Here is a 19165-nt window from a genome sequence, read left to right as displayed (position 1 = left end):
GTCTCTGCATAGACTATTATGGGATCATAATACAGCAGACATGATATCTGTCATGTTTGTGATGGAGTAACCCCCCCGCCAAACTCTGAATCAGGCCTCTATTGTCAACACACATACCAGACAGATAGGGCTTTAGATATCCATTTGCTTGTTTGTGTGAGCGCCCTTGAGCCATTTGCTGAATGAGCCCCCCATCACGACATTTCACACATGTACGTTTGACGTTTTTGTTTGCAATTGTAGCTTGAAGAGGTTGAAGTAGTTCTTCTAGTTAATTTATACTTTTGTGCATGCAGCTTGATTTATTTGATTTTTTGGTAAGCACGAACTGTTCTTTTCCAGTACAGCTATGGATGGTACAACGTTGGCAGTGGATACACCCCATTATTTTTTACCTCGATCAAAATACAACGCCAGCTTCCACTGCAACTAGGTAAGCCCTTTGGCAGCTTCTGCTATGGCCTGCACTCTCATCCAACCTAATGAGGGACCGATGCCGCTCATGAGGTAGTCTTATCCCCAAGATGCATTGTGGGCTTTTAGCAGTGCGGGAAGAATGTAGGCTGAGATGGAACAGGTGCACAGCAGTGATGTCTGCAAGGGGCAGCGCTCCCACAATTTGTATCCAAGGCTTTGACAGAACATTGAGCTTCATGGACACCATTTGATACGATTCACCCTGGCCCCACTTAGCAGTGTGACATCATGCACTGCACTGTGACACACTTATCCTGGGGAGCACATAAAGTGTTTTGCTTTCTCTTTCTTTCTTTCCCTCGTTGGCACATTGAGATTGAGAACCCAAAGCAGGATGGTGGAGAAAGAGGAGGCAGTGGAGGGGCCTGTGGGGCAATATAAGGCAGGCAGATTTCGTTCAATTGCCATCACTAAAAAAGACTGACAATCGCTGCGAAATCAAAAAATAATTCACAAAGCCATTAGGTCTTGTTTACAACTTAAAAAAGCAACTAAAATGTGATTTTGCAATTGCTTGTATACCAGCAGATTGCAAACAAGTATTAAAATGAATAGCCTTTTTTTAATAGGATGTTTGAAATAAAATGAGGTGTGTGGAGTGAGGACTAATTGATTTCATTAAGGCTTTTTAATTATTTTCTGGTGTATTACCAATTGCATGCATACATTATGCATTACAGGACACAGGTCTCAGTCCAGCTTGTGGCAGGCGCCGTTGTACACCTATGGGCATTTGGGTGCCCAAGAGAATCATGTTCTTACGATATTTCGAAGCTTCATCTCAGTATGCTGCCAGCTATTCTGCAGGCCTTCTGCCATTTTGAAGTTTTCACAAGGAGATTTTTCACCGTTTGTTCATCAATATGTTTTGGTACTACAAAGTTTCCTAATTAGTACACATGTATTTAATATCTGATGCGATGGATGGGGAAGTACATTTCATCTCGGATAATTTTCAGACTTCTAGGTTTGTCTGTTCCTGCATGTCTCCCGTCTGTGGTTTCTTTTCCATAATTTGTCGTTCAATTTTATGCTATGAGTGACTCTTATTCAGTAATCCGTAACATTTCCTCCTGCTCTGTCCCAGCTTCTTTTGCCCAAAGGTTATGTATTTATCAGCAGCAGCTCCTTGTCGGGGGCTTCGGGCACAGCTTCCCCCCCTCACCCCCCTGCATACTTTTCAAAATTGGCAGGTCAGTCCTCTATACCTCATCTCCAGGCTCATGATGAAGGGAGGAAAAAGAAGAGAGATGGTTTCAGGGGGCTGAAGCAACATTTAGCTACAGAGTGCTATTAAAACACAACACTCTAGCTGGATTGTGTATGCCTGGGGGTGTAGTTCAACTATCTCTTCACTTAGGCAGCAATTCATTTTATTTAGCATACATACTGCACATGCCTCAGGCACCACAGTATATCTGCTAAAATGTGTGTATCTGGGAGCATATCAGTGCATTCCTGAGGCCAATGAGATGTCACACATAGTTGCTGGGGGGTAGGGGAAGACTCGATAGCCCTATACCAGCTTCCTATAGGGCTGTGCTTCCAGTCGTATCAAGAAGCTGGGAGAGGAATGGAGGTGGCTCTTCCCAGTTTCAACCCTGCCCTTGCTGTTCCATCTGTCTTCCAACTAGGAATCATGGCTTGCTGGTTTCAATGCCCAGCACCAGATTCCTGCTCTGCTACTGCCATGGAGCGTCCGAGTTGCCAGCTAAGTGAGCAAGGTAAGTAAAATATATATATTTCTTTTTTTGTGTATGTGTTTGTGAGTGATTATGAGTGAATGGGATTGAGTGAAAGTGTGTGTGTATGTTTGAGAGAGCCAATGAGAGTAAAAGTGAGTGAAAATCGGAGTTAGAGTTTATTAATAAGTGAAAGTGAGTATGAGGGACTGAGTGAAGGACTGTGAATGTGTTAGAAGAAGGGATTGATTGGAGGTGGTGAGAGGGAGTGGAAGTGAGTCATTGGTGTAGCTTTCTTGGTGCAGCAGGTGCAATTGCATCAGGGCCCAGAGTCAGTGAGTGTATGTAAGTGTGTTAGTAGGTGAGAATCAGAACCAGTGAGTAGGAGTATGTTTGTGTGTGAGTAACAGGTGATTGTGAGTGAGAATATGTAGGCGAGAAAATGTGAGTTAGATTGAGTGAGAGGAAAAGAGTAAATATGAGAGGGCGTGAGCATAAAAGAAGCACATTTTTAAACAAATGGGATAAACTCCTGGCTGGTATTACGCCCCACCACTTTAAAAAAAAAAAAAAAAAAATCACCAGTGCCACTAGTATTCATCTTAATTAAAGAGGTGTTGCAGAGCATTACTCATCGCCTTTCAGTTAATTCAGCTGTCTGTAAACAAGACAGAGACCAAACAGTAATCTAGGGGCTCTAGTCCCATATTTGTTTTAGCTCTGTACACAACAGGGCCAGCATTAGTGTTGGATGCGGATTTGTGATAAATTCTTCAAGCTATACCCTCCCCATGACCTCTTTCTCAATGTATTCCTTCATTACCATCCTCCTATAATGCCCCTCATCTCTACAACTTTTGTCTCTTACATTTAATTTCTTTTATAGCTCTATTCATCCCAGTGTTGTGTCAGAGTGCTTTACATCACACACATTATACAGAAACAATGACTCATACAAGTATGTACATCAGCTTGAAAGGTTACATAAGACAATGAAAGCCACAAGGTGTAGGAGTCACGTGTCATTCAAACTGGTAGGCATTCTATGTTGAGTGTCTGGTCTGGAAAAACACTAAGGCAGAATTTAAAACGTGCCACAATGGTTGGGGTTGTCTGTACTAAAGACAATGTATTACTTCCCAAACACATCCTGTTTTGCAACCTTAGGATAGTGAAGGGGTGAGAAAATATATATAAAGTTCTAACATTATGCCTTGTAGTTTACATGCAGCTCTTTGATAAAGTTCACAGTGCTATATCTGAAGGATTGTAACTTAGAAACCGCAAGCAACAAACATATCTCTGTGACAAAAGCAGTAACCTACTGAGCTATCTACATAAAATACAAATGTGTCCTCTTCATGTTATGTGCTGTGCTTTGCAGCAGGCACAGTAACCATCGGTTATACTTTATAACAAGTCAGAACAGTTACTAGACAAAACACAGATCTCCCCAAGTACATAAACCACCAGCCTAATATTTCTTGCTAACATTATCCCCTAAAAACTGCTGAGCACACAAAGATCTTTGCAGGTTCCTCTTATCTAGCCTCTCATGTCTGATATATCTACTCTGTCCTCTCCTCCAGTCCCTCCTGGTGGAGTCTCCACTGCTCATTTACTCTAATGGTATGCAGTGAGCACTCCCCTTAGACCTGGATGTGGTATATGCTCTGCACTCCCTCTAAGACCTGTCTTAAATATTGCAACACCTTCCAACAAAGTTTGGACCAGAAGAAATCTCAGAATCATCACAGGTGTCTCAGCAGCGCCACCATTGCACATGTCAATCACAGACATCTATGCAAGGCACTTAACATTATGCATGCCATATGGAACACACGTGCACCTGTCATCTATGACACGGTCACTGCAGGCACCCTGCACGATAAAAAACAGCTAAACCAAAATGTTGATCCTATGGAAACGATAGAGAGGGAGATGAGACGTTAGCTGTGTAATGCTATACAAATCAGTGCAGCGCCTTTCTGCACTATAGAGCAAGGAGGCAGAAGAGGGAATAGCTCCTCTCATACACAGCATCCACAAGAATGATACAGGCAGCCCTTGGACTCGAATGCAGCAGCCCTGGGCAGCATAGAGCGAGGAGAAATGAGCACATGCTTAAATTATAGGCCAAACTTTCAACAATGATTGACACATGTGACCACATGAGTGTTGTTGTCTGCCTTATTTCCACAATGACCGACATCGGGGAAATGAAAGTGACAACAACACTCATTTTGGTCACAGCACAAATATGTCATGGTGTCTTTGCGCACCCATGCTTCTATGGATTACCTGAACATAGAGGTTAATGCACAGTCAAGCAAAATGATCTAATTTACACATATTCAAACAAAAGGGGTTGGCTTTAGGACAAATGGCCTGGACGTGTTACCCTAAAACTGGACAAACTTGGCACATCAATTCCAGAAGGGTACTCACTGTTTGCAGCCGGTCTGTCAACTCCTTCCGTCGGTTTCGACACTTGGCGGCTGCCATCTTGTTCCTCTCCCGGCGAACCCTTCTTTTTTCTTCCTCCTCTGGCGTTAGCTATAAGAAAGCAGCAGTTAGTTATTAGGATTTGTGGTATCTGTCGTTAATGAGAAATATTAGTGATATGTCTGTTGAACGATTATGATTTATAGTATATGTTTTTATTTAGTTTGCTATTGTAAGTGCTTATAATTAATATTAACTGAAAAACCAAAGTTTTGAGGAACATTATAGTTAGGTTCAGATTTTACACCCACAAAATCATAGAAATTCAGCAGTTATAGTTCTACTTATATCTAGATACTATAAGTCGTTCCCTAAGGTAACTATAACTTGTGCCCCCGCCATGCACAGTTTTCTCATCAATATTTGTATTGCAAATGTTGCAATGATATTATTAATGATGTCATAGAAGTATAACTACTGCTTAATTTCTATGGTTTTGTGTGTGCAAAATCTGAACATACCTATAATGTTTCTGAAACCTTTGTTTTTTTAGTGAATTTCTAAGATTTTTTTAAATTCTCTTTCCTAACTATAACAACCTGTAACCATAGGATTCTTCAGTGAATTTCTAGTTTTTTTTAATGTGAAGTAATATTTAATTACCATATGTTAATCCATTTGCTGCTGCACATGCTTTTGGCCGGGAGGCCCTGCGGCCAAACCTCCGCATGCAGCCATCCCCAAGCTGCACACGGCTTTTAGCCATGTGTAGCAAGGGGGTGAGCAGCAGGGCCTGCAGTCAAACGCTGTGGTTCTGTGACTGGGGGGGGGGGGGGGGGGTGTGTGTGTGTGTGTGTGTGTGTGTGTGTGTGTGTGTGTGTGTGTGTGTGTGTGTGTGTGTGTGTGTGTGTGTGTGTGTGTGTGTGTGTGTGTGTGTGTGTGTGTGTGTGTGTGTGTGTGTGTGTGTGTGTGTGTGTGTGTGTGTGTGTGTGTGTGTGTGTGTGTGTGTGTGTGTGTGTAAGTGGGTGTACGCATGCCTGAGTGGCTGTGTGGGTCTGTGACTGAGTATGCGTATTTTTTGTGGTCTGCGAGTAGGTGTGTGAGTGGCTGTGAGGATGTTTAAGTGTAGAAGTGTCTGTATGGGTGTGTGAGTGGGTGTGTGAGTGGGTGTGGTAATGGCTTTGTTGGCTTGTGAATGAGTGTGTGAATGGGTGTGTAAGTGATTGCGTAAAAGAATGTGAGTGAATGTGTGGGTGGGTGTATTTTTTTTTAATTAGGCTCTGGATCCATGGATCTGTTGCAGATTCACCCCGGGCAACGCGCTGAGTGCTGTGGAGGATCTGCAGACCCTTGTGTGCCATAAAAAAATGTTTTGGCCAATTTCTTATCTAAGAAGGGTCCCTCAGAGACACCTGCATCAGTTCCATGGGGTCCGGATACCTCTATCCTGATATCCTATTTACAGTTTATTATCCCCAACCCCCCAGGAAAGCATGTCCCAATTGACAAAAATGGCGGCTGCATCTTTCCTGTCAGGTTGCTGGAAGCCAATCACAACACTGCTGTTGGAGCATAGATCTACCATGGTGAATCCACATCATTAGCTATACATAAATCTAGTTTCTTTGTTAACTCCCAAAACTACTGAATGGATTTACACCAAATTACAAAAAGATCTTTGTCGACCAATATCTAGCTTTCTGCCAAATTTGGTTTGATTCCGTTCAGCGGTTTGGACTATAGTTGTGTCTAAAATCCCTATGGGAAATTGCATGGGGAAAATGTGTTTTGGGACCCCCCTTTTTCTCAGCCACAGCTTCACAAATCACCCCAAAAATTTCTAGACAGCAGCTTAAGTGAGTGGCAAACTAGTTTTGAAAACTTAGTGAAGATTGGTCAAATGGTGCCAAACTTATTAGCAAAACAAAAAATGATTTTCCCATGGAAACTAGGTCCTAACTATAATTACCTACTGGTGGGTGTCATTAGATAATGAATATGGCATGCGTCTTCATTTTTTGTACTTTATGGAGTAAATGTTATGTTAGGGTTATGGGTCGGTGTCTTTTGTATGTCTGATTTATGGTACATATCTTATTTAATGTGTAAACCAGTGGTCTCTAATCTTTTCTGAAGTGAGTGCTACTTCTGATCAGTGAAAATCATTGTGAGCTACTGGAGGCTAAGCAACTTGCGCATTGTTACCAGACATACCCACACCTAGCTTCATTGACTTTAAGCCTAATGTCCATAGAGCCAGGTATTCTGATAGGAACAAAATACTTTGGCTAGGGGCACTATGGCAGGACTACCATGTATGCCAGTGAGAGTGTGGTCTTTGGCAAAATATGAACATGTGTGCATATGAATGGGTTATATGTGTTGGGTAACTAACTAAGGGCCTTTGTCTTATTTACTTGTGGCACAGAACATACCTTTTGCCATGAGTCACAGTGCCATGTATAACACAAACATATAACCATTTTTATGGGAGAAATGTAAAGTGGCGAAAAATATTCTACAAAAATGTTCATAATAGGAAACATTTTTCTGCACTTCAAACTTCTCCCACTTGAAATAATGGCTGTATTTCTCAGTTATAAATATGCAGTGTCTACCAGCCAGTGGGAGCAAAATGCCTGCTGTGCGTAAAGCCATCACTTTGAGATGGGGGAATATTAAACTTCAGAGTTAACTTTGTGTTTACATGGATCCAGAAATATATCATATACATTTTATCGCAATTCCAAGAGCCACATTTACAAACAGCAGGCATCCTACTCCCGGCCCATGGACACTGTTCTATATTTATAACAGATACATACAGCCCTTTATTAAATTAAAGGAACTTAAATTGAAATACTGTGCTTCATGAACACTTAAGACAAAATTGGCTTAATTGAAAGAAGAGACAGACATTAAGACTGATTGTTTCCTAGAAATATTTTTCTTCACTTTACATTTCTCCCATTCAAAATGACTGTATTTTTCAGTTACTAATATATCACAGTGTCTACTGGCCATTGACAGCAAGAGGCCTGCCATTTGTAAATGTGACACTTTGAAATAGGAGAAAATTAAAATTAAGAATTAACATAATCATTAAGATAACTTTTCATTTTAATGTTCTATTTAAAAAGCAGTCAAAAACATCATTTTGTGCTCAGCTCCAATATTGAGTTGACAAGGAGTTAAATACCTCAGTGCTTCAGTTCTTCACCTGTGTTTCAGTTCTTCACTTCTGTGTCCCATCAAGGGTCATATATATGACTGAGCACTGCTCAAAGTCAAGTCCTGCTATCTGCACCCCCATGATAATAATGTAAAATAAACACTCATTTCCCTTAACTCTAAAAGGAAATATGACCCTATGCTTATTTAAAAATGAAGTCAAGGCTGCAAGCTACTCTGAAAGGGTTTGTGAGCTACTGGTAGCTCGTGACCTACTGGTTGGAGCCACCTGGTGCAAACCATGATAAGGGGTTTTAGTTTGTTAGAGCTGCTGTATTTTTAATTAGAATGAAATGTAGTCTGTGTTTGTTATTACAAGGCCTTGATTACAAGTGCCCTGGTTAATTCCAATTCATTTTGTAAAACCCGTTAGCACACACATGGAAATGGAATTTTGAAACAAACACCTCACCACTCCAGTTTTTCCTAGGTAAATGTCAGGAGGACAGACCTGCTGATATTTCCAAGGAGAAAATGCCTAGGATAGAATTCTGTGGTAAGCACCAAAATGTACGTTATGCCCCAATTTTTGCACAAAACTCAGAATTTCTTAACAGTATGTAGTTTAGTACATCTAGGCAGCATGAGCGGTGCTATATGTCTGTTGGTGGTAGTTGTGATATGTATTTAGGCAGCATGAGCTGTGGTATGTGTATTATTATCAGGTTTGGTATGTGTCTTTAGCTTGTAAAAGTTGAAATATTTATCTTCAGTTAGGATGTGTTATGGTAAGGGTCCTTAGCGAATGCAATTGATGATGTATATAATTAATTAGTACAGTTTCTGAAACAGATTTAGAGTTAGTATCAGTTATGGCAAAGGTCTTTCATTTGCATCATATGTTGCATGTGTTTTCACTTATCATGATCTGTGGAGTGCATCTTCAACTGGCATAAATTGTGTATAAAGTATCAGTTGCACATATGCAGTTGCCATGAGATGTACAATAGTTTTTAGGTATTATGGGATGTGGTGTATGTGTACTACTGATCAGAATATGCCCACTAGGTTCAAATAAGCTGTCATGTGTATCTTCATTAAACACCAGATGGGCTCTAACTTGTGCTCTTAGTTTGTGATAACAGTGGGATTTGTACATTCATGTGAGAAGCTCAGAGATTCATGGTGTTAAAGGAAGCCATAGAGATCTTTGAATACAAAATGCTTCAAGATGAAGTTTTAATCATCATTGCTCTGGTCCACTTCTTATTGCTAGTCTCACTTACTGCTTCCTCGCGTTGTTTCTTGGACCGAGTCCGAGTAGCCTTGCTGGATGTGGAGGTCTCAGCAGATATGGTTTCTTCTGATCTAGTGTAAGTGCTCATCCCTGGGGTGGAATAGCTGGTCCCTGGGAGATCGTAGAGATCAAGTGTGGGCTGTGGTTGAGATATCGGTTTCTCCTGAGACTGCGCCATGGAAGGAATCAGGGTTGGCTGAACAAGCCACTGCAAATCCTGGCTTGTAGTTATAGCAGTTACTGTTGGCACAAAAGATCCCGGCATGTCACCAAGACCAGAGCACTCCTGAAAATTACAAACAATACCAATATATAAGTCTTTTAAAGTGTTAGTATTATTAATATGAAAATCTAAATAGCATTCCATAGTACTGCAAATAACCAATGTTAATATTACCCGACTCATGGAAACAATAGGGACCCAACACAAAAGCACTTTGTCCTTTGTCATGGCATAGGTTTTTAAATGTTGACAGTGTTTATGGATATATAAAGGATTTTGTCTCTTTGATGGTGTCACAAGCTGAGAAGGATCATGAAGCCATTTCAGTCAGATCTAAGATTTTCAACTCTTCAAGCATTCTGAAGTCATTATTCTTGTGGATAAAATCCACAAAGTAAAACTTCGATGTTCCCTCATTCATAGTGCAGTGTATCAAGAAAATGAGAATTTGGCATATGCTGTGGAACATTTGGGTCAATGGAATGTTTGGGTTGGGACAACCAATAAGGAAGTATTGATAATTGTGAGATACTCTAGGAACCTTTCAGTCACAATTTACCAATACTACACAACGTTTTTAGCATAAACAGACCCCTTGACATTGGCATTGGCTCAACCTACTGCTCTATTTTGGGAAACGTAAACCTGGATTTAAATTGCCATTGTGCAGCTCCGCTCCACAATGACAGATGTGTTCCTCACTGTGTACTCAGACAGCTACATATATAAAAGGATATACAGTGGCTGTCTCCTAATCTTAACTCCATCACTTTAGAGTCTGCTATACTAATTATGTGGTTGGATCATTACTTTCTCACTGGAATAAACATTTACAGCTTCCTTTAGGAAAATACAATTACTGCCTATTTCCACACGCTTTAAACATCAACCAATAAATCTATATGGATGCCAATCTTAGGAGAATTATAATTTCACCTAAATGTATGGACCCTGTACAGCAGCATTTGGTAATTATAAACCTTCTTTTAACAATCTCTTAAATACAGCACTTCAGACGGGCAAACAATGTCAAAGTCCAAAAATAAATTGGTGCTAACTGCTGTAGGAAGCTGGCTCTTTATACAGTGGACCAAAAAGTGTTACACTGTGTAAAGAGTCCAAGCAAACCCCATAGGAATTACAGAGGCACAAATTATACCCTAAATGCTCTCTTTTGTAGTAGTGTGGGAGAGCAGTTAGGCATGTCAGAGGGTAGTGCTAAGCATGTATTGCACACACAAAAGCAGTAAGAGAGACACACTCAAAAAAATCAGACACCAATTTATTTTAAAAAAACACATACTTTTATATAAATTTTTATACCAAGAGCATTGAAATTGGGTGAGTACTTTTCGAGTTATGAATTTGTACAGTTTTCAAAAGTTGACAGTGCAATTTTTGGAGCGAAAATGTTAATCCATTGGGCCATTAAGGAAAAACCTATACTGCATACGGGTACTTAGCAGCAAAACAAAGGACTCATCTTCTGGAGTTAAGGTTATTATGGGACTGTGAGAAGGTAGCCTCTTTCTAGCCTTGTTACCCCCACTTTTGGCCTGTTTGTGAGTGTATGTCAGGATGTTTGTCACTGTTTTCACTGTCTCACTGGGATCCTGATAGCCAGGCCTCAGTGCTCATAGTGAAAACACTATGTTTTCAGTATGGTTGTTATGTGTCACTGGGATCCTGCTGGTCAGGACCCCAGTGCTCATAGGTTTGTGGCCTATATGTATGTGTCACTGGGACCCTGTCACACAGGGCCCCAGTGCTCATAGGTGTGCATGTATATGTTCCCTGTGTGGTGCCTAACTGTCTCACTGAGGCTCTGCTAACCAGAACCTCAGTGGTTATGCTCTCTCATTACTTCCAAATTGTCACTGACAGGCTAGTGACCATTTTTACCAATTTACATTGGCTTACTGGAACACCCTTATAATCCCCTAGTATATGGTACTGAGGTACCCAGGGTATTGGGGTTCCAGGAGATCCCTATGGGCTGCAGCATTTCTTTTGCCACCCATAGGGAGCTCTGACAATTCTTACACAGGCCTGCCACTGCAGCCTGAGTGAAATAACGTCCACGTTATTTCACAGCCATTTTACACTGCACTTAAGTAACTTATAAGTCACCTATATGTCTAACCTTTACCTGGTAAAGGTTAGGTGCAAAGTTACTTAGTGTGAGGGCACCCTGGCACTAGCCAAGGTGCCCCCACATTGTTCAGAGCCAATTCACTGAACTTTGTGAGTGCGGGGACACCATTACACGCGTGCACTACATATAGGTCACTACCTATATGTAGCTTCACCATGGTAACTCCGAATATGGCCATGTAACATGTCTATGATCATGGAATTGCCCCCTCTATGCCATCCTGGCATTGTTGGTACAATTCCATGATCCCAGTGGTCTGTAGCACAGACCCTGGTACTGCCAGACTGCCCTTCCTGGGGTTTCACTGCAGCTGCTGCTGCTGCCAACCCCTCAGACAGGCAGCTGCCCTCCTGGGGTCCAGCCAGGCCTGGCCCAGGATGGCAGAACAAAGAACTTCCTCTGAGAGAGGGTGTGACACCCTCTCCCTTTGGAAAATGGTGTGAAGGCAGGGGAGGAGTAGCCTCCCCCAGCCTCTGGAAATGCTTTGTTGGGCACAGATGTGCCCAATTCTGCATAAGCCAGTCTACACCGGTTCAGGGACCCCTTAGCCCCTGCTCTGGCGCGAAACTGGACAAAGGAAAGGGGAGTGACCACTCCCCTGACCTGCACCTCCCCTGGGAGGTGTCCAGAGCTCCTCCAGTGTGCTCCAGACCTCTGCCATCTTGGAAACAGAGGTGCTGCTGGCACACTGGACTGCTCTGAGTGGCCAGTGCCACCAGGTGACGTCAGAGACTCCTTGTGATAGGCTCCTTCAGGTGTTAGTAGCCTTTCCTCTCTCCTAGGTAGCCAAACCCTCTTTTCTGGCTATTTAGGGTCTCTGTCTCTGGGGAAACTTTAGATAACGAATGCATGAGCTCAGCCGAGTTCCTCTGCATCTCCCTCTTCACCTTCTGATAAGGAATCGACCGCTGACCGCGCTGGAAGCCTGCAAACCTGCAACATAGTAGCAAAGACGACTACTGCAACTCTGTAACGCTGATCCTGCCGCCTTCTCGACTGTTTTCCTGCTTGTGCATGCTGTGGGGGTAGTCTGCCTCCTCTCTGCACCAGAAGCTCCGAAGAAATCTCCCGTGGGTCGACGGAATCTTCCCCCTGCAACCGCAGGCACCAAAAAGCTGCATCTCCGGTCCCTTGGGTCTCCTCTCAGCACGACGAGCGAGGTCCCTCGAATCCAGCGACACCGTCCAAGTGACCCCCACAGTCCAGTGACTCTTCAGCCCAAGTTTGGTGGAGGTAAGTCCTTGCCTCACCTCGCTGGGCTGCATTGCTGGGAACCGCGACTTTGCAAGCTTCTCCGGCCCCTGTGCACATCCGGCGGAAATCCTGTGTGCACAGCCAAGCCTGGGTCCACGGCACTCTAACCTGCATTGCACGACTTTCTAAGTTGGTCTCCGGCGACGTGGGACTCCTTTGTGCAACTTCGGCAAGCACCGTTTCACGCATCCTCGTAGTGCCTGTTTCTGGCACTTCTCCGGGTGCTACCTGCTTCAGTGAGGGCTCTTTGTCTTGCTCGACGTCCCCTCTCTCTGCAGGTCCAATTTGCGACCTCCTGGTCCCTCCTGGGCCCCAGCAGCGTCCAAAAACGCCAAACGCACGATTTGCGTGTAGCAAGGCTTGTTGGCGTCCATCCGGCGGGAAAACACTTCTGCACGACTCTCCAAGGCGTGGGGGATCCATCCTCCAAAGGGGAAGTCTCTAGCCCTTGTCGTTCCTGCAGTATTCACAGTTCTTCAGCCTAGTAAGAGCTTCTTTGCACCAACCGCTGGCATTTCTTGGGCATCTGCCCATCTCCGAGCTGCTTGTGACTTTTGGACTTGGTCCCCTTGTTCCACAGGTACCTCCAGACAGGAATCCATCGTTGTTGCATTGCTGATTTGTGTTTTCCTTGCATTCTCCCTCTAACACGACTATTTTGTCCTTAGGGGAACTTTGGTGCACTTTGCACTCACTTTTCAGGGTCTTGGGGAGGGTTATTTTTCTAACTCTCACTATTTTCTAATAGTCCCAGCGACCCTCTACAAGGTCACATAGGTTTGGGGTCCATTCGTGGTTCACATTCCACTTTTGGAGTATATGGTTTGTGTTGCCCCTATTCCTATGTTTCCCCATTGCATCCTATTGTAACTATACATTGTTTGCACTGTTTTCTAAGACTATACTGCATATTTTTGCTATTGTGTATATATATCTTGTGTATATTTCCTATCCTCTTACTGAGGGTACACTCTAAGATACTTTGGCATATTGTCATAAAAATAAAGTACCTTTATTTTTAGTATAACTGTGTATTGTGTTTTCTTATGATATTGTGCATATGACACTAGGTGGTACTGTAGTAGCTTCACCCGTCTCCTAGTTCAGCCTGAGCTGCTTTGCTAAGCTACCATTATCTATCAGCCTAAGCTGCTAGACACCCTATACACTAATAAGGGATAACTGGGCCTGGTGCAAGGTGCAAGTACCCCTTGGTACTCACTACAAGCCAGTCCAGCCTCCTACAGGGACAAAGTATGAAGCAGCACCAACAGGTCACTTCAGGAGACACTGAGGCATCCGGGTGCAGAGGTGGTTTCAGCCTCCGGTGCCCTAATGTTTTCCCATGGGAAAGAAAAACACTGCACATGGGTACTTACCAACGACTTATAGGACTGTTCTTCTGGACTAGAGGTGAGTATGGGGCAAGGTCTAAGGCCACATCAACAGTTCGCCTTGGGAGGGTCTGGGGCGTTTGGGTGCAGAGGTGTTACTCCGTCGGTGTCCCATTCACCTCAATGGAGATCGGTCTGGTTAGAAAGAGGCTGCAAGCAGGGACTTGGTGGCCAGTCCGGGGGAACCCACAAGAGGGCTTGATCCTTGAGATCCTTGGGCACATAGGGACACCATTAGCCCAAACCTCCTGGGCTGTGGGGCATGGAAGCAGTGGTGTCTTTTTGGCATTGGATTCCGGTGCAGGGGTACTCGCGGTCAGAGAGGGCACGGAGAAAGGCTGCCGGAGGAATTGGGAAGTCCAAGGTGGGTTTTAGCTCTGAATGGCTTGGGAACCACACTGGCCCTATTGGCCCTCTTCAATTTGGGCTAGGAGCCACGGATGCAGTGGTGCTGTCCAGTATCAGGTTTCGGCAGTCTTCTTTGGTGTGTGCAGGGTAGTAGCTCTACTACTCCACGGGAGTTCCTGATTACTTCTCAAAGTGTTAGCAGTCCTCCCAGGCTTTTGGAGGAAGAACAGCTGCAGGACGAGTCATCTTCGGTGCAATTGTCAAGGATAGCAGACAGGCCGGTGAGTTTAGGACCAAGTGAGTTGATGCTCCTCACTTCTTGCTCATCACTGCTCTTTGGGTCATTCTTCTTCTGTAGTCCAGCAAAACTGAGGTCCTGATATCCAGGGGTTCCCTTAATACTCAATTTACATGTGTTAAGGAGAGTAAAGGGTAGTAGCCATTGGGCTACTTACTCCTGGGGTCACTATGCCCCAAAGATGACCACTTCCTCTGGGGAGTGGCCATCACCCGGTCTCAAAATTCCTAATTCCACCATACAGAAGATGGCGGAATTACTAAAGCTGTGTTCATTTCAGGCTGGTTACCCTAGAGGTGTGTCCAGCCTGAAAATGCAACATGCCCCCTACATAGCTAATTTTCCCAACTGTCTAGGTGCCAAATGGGGCCTGGGGAAGGTGGTTTGGCATTTCCCTTCTGATGGAAGTCAGATCTTCAGACAAAGGGCAGTGGGCTTCTTTGAAGCTCTCCTGACTTGGAATGCAGATTAGCAGGTCATCCTGTTGGGAAGGATGTGTTAACACCCCTGCCAGAGCAAGCTTTGTTCCTGACCACACAAGAGCAAAGGCCCTCAGCCTTGGAGGACAGAAACACATCTGTTGGTGAAAAACTGGTGGAAACTAGTCAGTCAGCCAAACAGCATTTGGTAGGTTTTCAGGGGTAACCTCTAAGGTGCCTTCTGGGTGCATGTATTAATAAATCCATTACTGGAATCAGTGAGGGTTTATTATTACTGAACATTTAATACCAAACATCCTTATTTTCAGTGAAGCCATCATGTAGCTCTGGAACTCGTATTGACCAGTGTCCAGCACATTAATTTAAAATGGTTTCCCTGTTAACTTACCATGTCTAAGAACCGACAAAGAAACAGCAGGGGCAACTTTTCTCATGCAGATATGCCCTCACCTGTAATATAATGCATCCTGCCTTAGGCCTGTAATGCCTGCTATAGGGGTGACAAATATTACAGGCAATGTCAGGGGACATGGCACACAAGTGTGTGCCATGTTGTGTTTTCACTTTTTGGAGCACCTTGCCACACAGCCTGCAGTGGCAGTCTGTATGAGTTGGTGCTGCGTCCCTTAGAGTGGCGCACGTTATGCTGCAGCTTTTAGGGACATTCTTTAGTACCTGTGCCCTAGGTACCAGAGATACCATTTACTAGAGACTTGAGATGAGAGGTGTTCACTTTTGCTAACCAGATCTTAGCCAGGGCAACCCCTAGCTTACCTAAAAAGGTCACTCACAACTTGAGCAACTCCACCATGACTAACAGGGTTAGGGGGTTTACTTGCTGTTTTACATGGGGTCAGATCACCATGCCAGGGACAGTGCAGCCATAACGGCTAACACCCAGCAGAGGCCACTTACAGTGGTCAGTGCCCAGAACCACACCTTTAGCTCTTCAGTGACAGGCGAAGGGGCTAACCTACAGGCTTCTTTGGGTTCAGGGGGCCTGGCTGCTGTTTTAGAGTAGGGGGTTACTACATCCTGTAGCAAACACCCTTCTTCTACTCCCTTCTGTTAGCTAAGGAGCCACCATCTCATGCTTAACAGCTGCCTGACTAGTCAGGACTTCCTGTGTATCAGGTCGGGCTTCACCAGTACCAACTTTGGAGTTCTTCCTTACTGGAGCAGAAACTCCTTGGCTTACTAGAGCTTTGGCTAAAAGTTGCCTACCTTTTCTACATGTTCTCCTTTTACTTTTCTTCTGAGGCCTACATGCACTAACTACAGGTTCAACACCTCCAGAACCCTTAGGAAAGGACTGGATATTGACCAATTCCTGTTTTGGGCTCTGACCAACCTCTGGGAGGTCATTTGCAAGGAGACAGTCGGGGGGAAGGTCTGCATTGACTACTGTCCTTCTCCAACTAAGAGACCCAGCTATTTCTAGGGGTACTTGTAGGAAAGTACCATCTTGCCTGGCATGTTACCCCCATTTTTCACTGTATATATGTTGTTTTAGTTGTATGTGTCACTGGGACCCTGCCAGCCAGTGTGCCTGAATGTGTTACCTGTGTTATGACTAACTGTCTCACTGAGGCTCTGCTAATCAGAACCTCAGTGGTTATGCTCTCTCATTTCTTTCAAATTGTCACTAACAGGCTAGTGACCAATTTTACCAATTTACATTGGCTTACTGGAACACCCTTATAATTCCCTAGTATATGGTACTGAGGTACCCAGGGTATTGGGGTTCCAGGAGATCCCTATGGGCTGCAGCATTTCTTTTGCCACCCATAGGGAGCTCTGACAATTCTTACACAGGCCTGCCACTGCAGCCTGAGTGAAATAACGTCCACGTTATTTCACAGCCATTTTACACTGCACTTAAGTAACTTATAAGTCACCTATATGTCTAACCTTTACCTGGTAAAGGTTGGGTGCTAAGTTACTTAGTGTGTGGGCACCCTGGCACTAGCCAAGGTGCCCCCACATTGTTCAGGGCCAATTCCCCGGACTTTGTGAGTGCGGGGACACCATTACACACGTGCCCTACATATAGGTCATTACCTATATGTAGCTTCACAATGGTAACTCCGAATATGGCCATGTAACATGTCTATGATCATGGAATTGCCCCCTCTATACCATCCTGGCATAGTTGGCACAATCCCATGATCCCAGTGGTCTGTAGCACAGACCCTGGTACTGCCAAACTGCCTTTCCCGGGGTTTCACTGCAGCTGCTGCTGCTGCCAACCCCTCAGACAGGCTTCTGCCCTCCTGGGGTCCAGCCAGGCCTGGCCCAGGATGGCAGAACAAAGGACTTCCTCTGAGAGAGGGTGTTACACCCTCTCCCTTTGGAAAATGGTGTGAAGGCAAGGGAGGAGTAGCCTCCCCCAGCCTCTGGAAATGCTTTCATGGGCACACATGGTGTCCATTTCTGCATAAGCCAGTCTACACCGGTTCAGGGACCCCTTAGCCCTGCTCTGGCGCGAAACTGGACAAAGGAAAGGGGAGTGACCACTCCCCTGACCTGTACCTCCCCTGGGAGGTGCCCAGAGCTCCTCCAGTGTGCTCCAGACCTCTGCCATCTTGGAAACAGAGGTGCTGCTGGCACACTGGACTGCTCTGAGTGGCCAGTGCCACCAGGTGACATCAGAGACTCCTCCTGATAGGCTCCTTCAGGTGTTGCTAGCCTATCCTCTCTCCTAGGTAGCCAAACCCTCTTTTCTGGCTATTTAGGGTCTCTGTCTCTTGGGATTCCTTAGATAACGAATGCAAGAGCTCATCCGAGTTCCTCTGCATCTCTCTCTTCACCTTCTGCCAAGGAATCGACTGCTGACCGCGCTGGAAGCCTGCAAAACTGCAACATAGAAGCAAAGACGACTACTGCAACTCTGTAACGCTGATCCTGCCGCCTTCTCGACTGTTTTCCTGGTGGTGCATGCTGTGGGGGTAGTCTGCCTCCTCTCTGCACTAGAAGCTCCAAAGAAATCTCCCGTGGGTCGACGGAATCTTCCCCCTGCAACCGCAGGCACCAAAAAGCTGCATTACCGGTCCCTTGGGTCTCCTCTCAGCACGACGAGCGAGGTCCCTCGAATCCAGCAACTGTGTCCAAGTGACCCCCACAGTCCAGTGACTCTTCAGTCCAAGTTTGGTGGAGGTAAGTCCTTGCCTCCCCACGCCAGACTGCATTGCTGGGAACCGCGACTTTTGCAGCTACTCCGGCCCCTGTGCACTTCCGGTGGAAATCCTTTGTGCACAGCCAAGCCTGGGTTCACGGCACTCTAACCTGCATTGCATGACTTTCTAAGTTGGTCTCCGGCGACGTGGGACTCCTTTGTGTAACTTCGGGTGAGCACTGTTTCACGCATCCTCGTAGTGCCTGTTTCTGGCACTTCTCCGGGTGCTACCTGCTGCTGAGAGGGCTCCTTGTCTTGCTCGACGTCCCCTCTGTCTCCTGGCGCAATTTGCGACATCCTGGTCCCTCCTGGGCCACAGCAGCATCCAAAAACTCTAACCGCACGATTTGCAGCTAGCAAGGCTTGTTGGCGTTCTTTCGGCGGGAAATCACTTCTGCACGACTCTACACGGCGTAAGGGATCCGTCCTCCAAAGGGGAAGTCTCTAGCCCTTGTCGTTCCTGCAGAAACCTAAGCTTCTTCTGTCCAGTAGAAGCTTCTTTGCACCCACAGCTGGCATTTCCTGGGCATCTGCCCATCTCCGACTTGCTTGTGACTTTTGGACTTGGTCCCCTTGTTCCACAGGTACCCTCGACTGGAAATCCATCATTGTTGCATTGCTGGTTTGTGTCTTTCCTGCAGTATTCCCCTATCACGACTTATTTGTCCTTTGGGAACTTCAGTGCACTTTGCACTCACTTTTCAGGGTCTTGGGGTGGGCTATTTTTCTAACCCGTACTATTTTCCAATAGTCCCAGCGACCCTCTACAAGGTCACATAGGTTTGGGGTCCATTCATGGTTCGCAT

At 45.0% G+C, this 19165-nt stretch overlaps 1 protein-coding gene across 2 annotated transcripts in view; it reads right to left on the bottom strand.

Moving 5' to 3' along the window:
- FOSB (FosB proto-oncogene, AP-1 transcription factor subunit) overlaps nucleotides 1-19165 on the bottom strand; it is a 76843-nt gene that overhangs the window by 36030 nt on the left and 21648 nt on the right. For both annotated transcript variants that reach the window (XM_069207792.1, XM_069207793.1), the window contains exons 2-3: nucleotides 9062-9358; nucleotides 4608-4715 (exon numbers count right to left, since the gene is read on the bottom strand). In XM_069207792.1, coding sequence (XP_069063893.1) covers nucleotides 4608-4715; nucleotides 9062-9358 — 405 coding nt within the window. The remainder of the gene's footprint in view (nucleotides 1-4607; nucleotides 4716-9061; nucleotides 9359-19165) is intronic.

Source organism: Pleurodeles waltl, chromosome 9 (assembly GCF_031143425.1).
Source record: "Pleurodeles waltl isolate 20211129_DDA chromosome 9, aPleWal1.hap1.20221129, whole genome shotgun sequence".
NCBI classification, from domain to species: domain Eukaryota; kingdom Metazoa; phylum Chordata; class Amphibia; order Caudata; family Salamandridae; genus Pleurodeles; species Pleurodeles waltl.
Note: the sequence above shows the minus strand (reverse complement) of the source record. Positions and strands in the feature narration are given on the sequence as shown.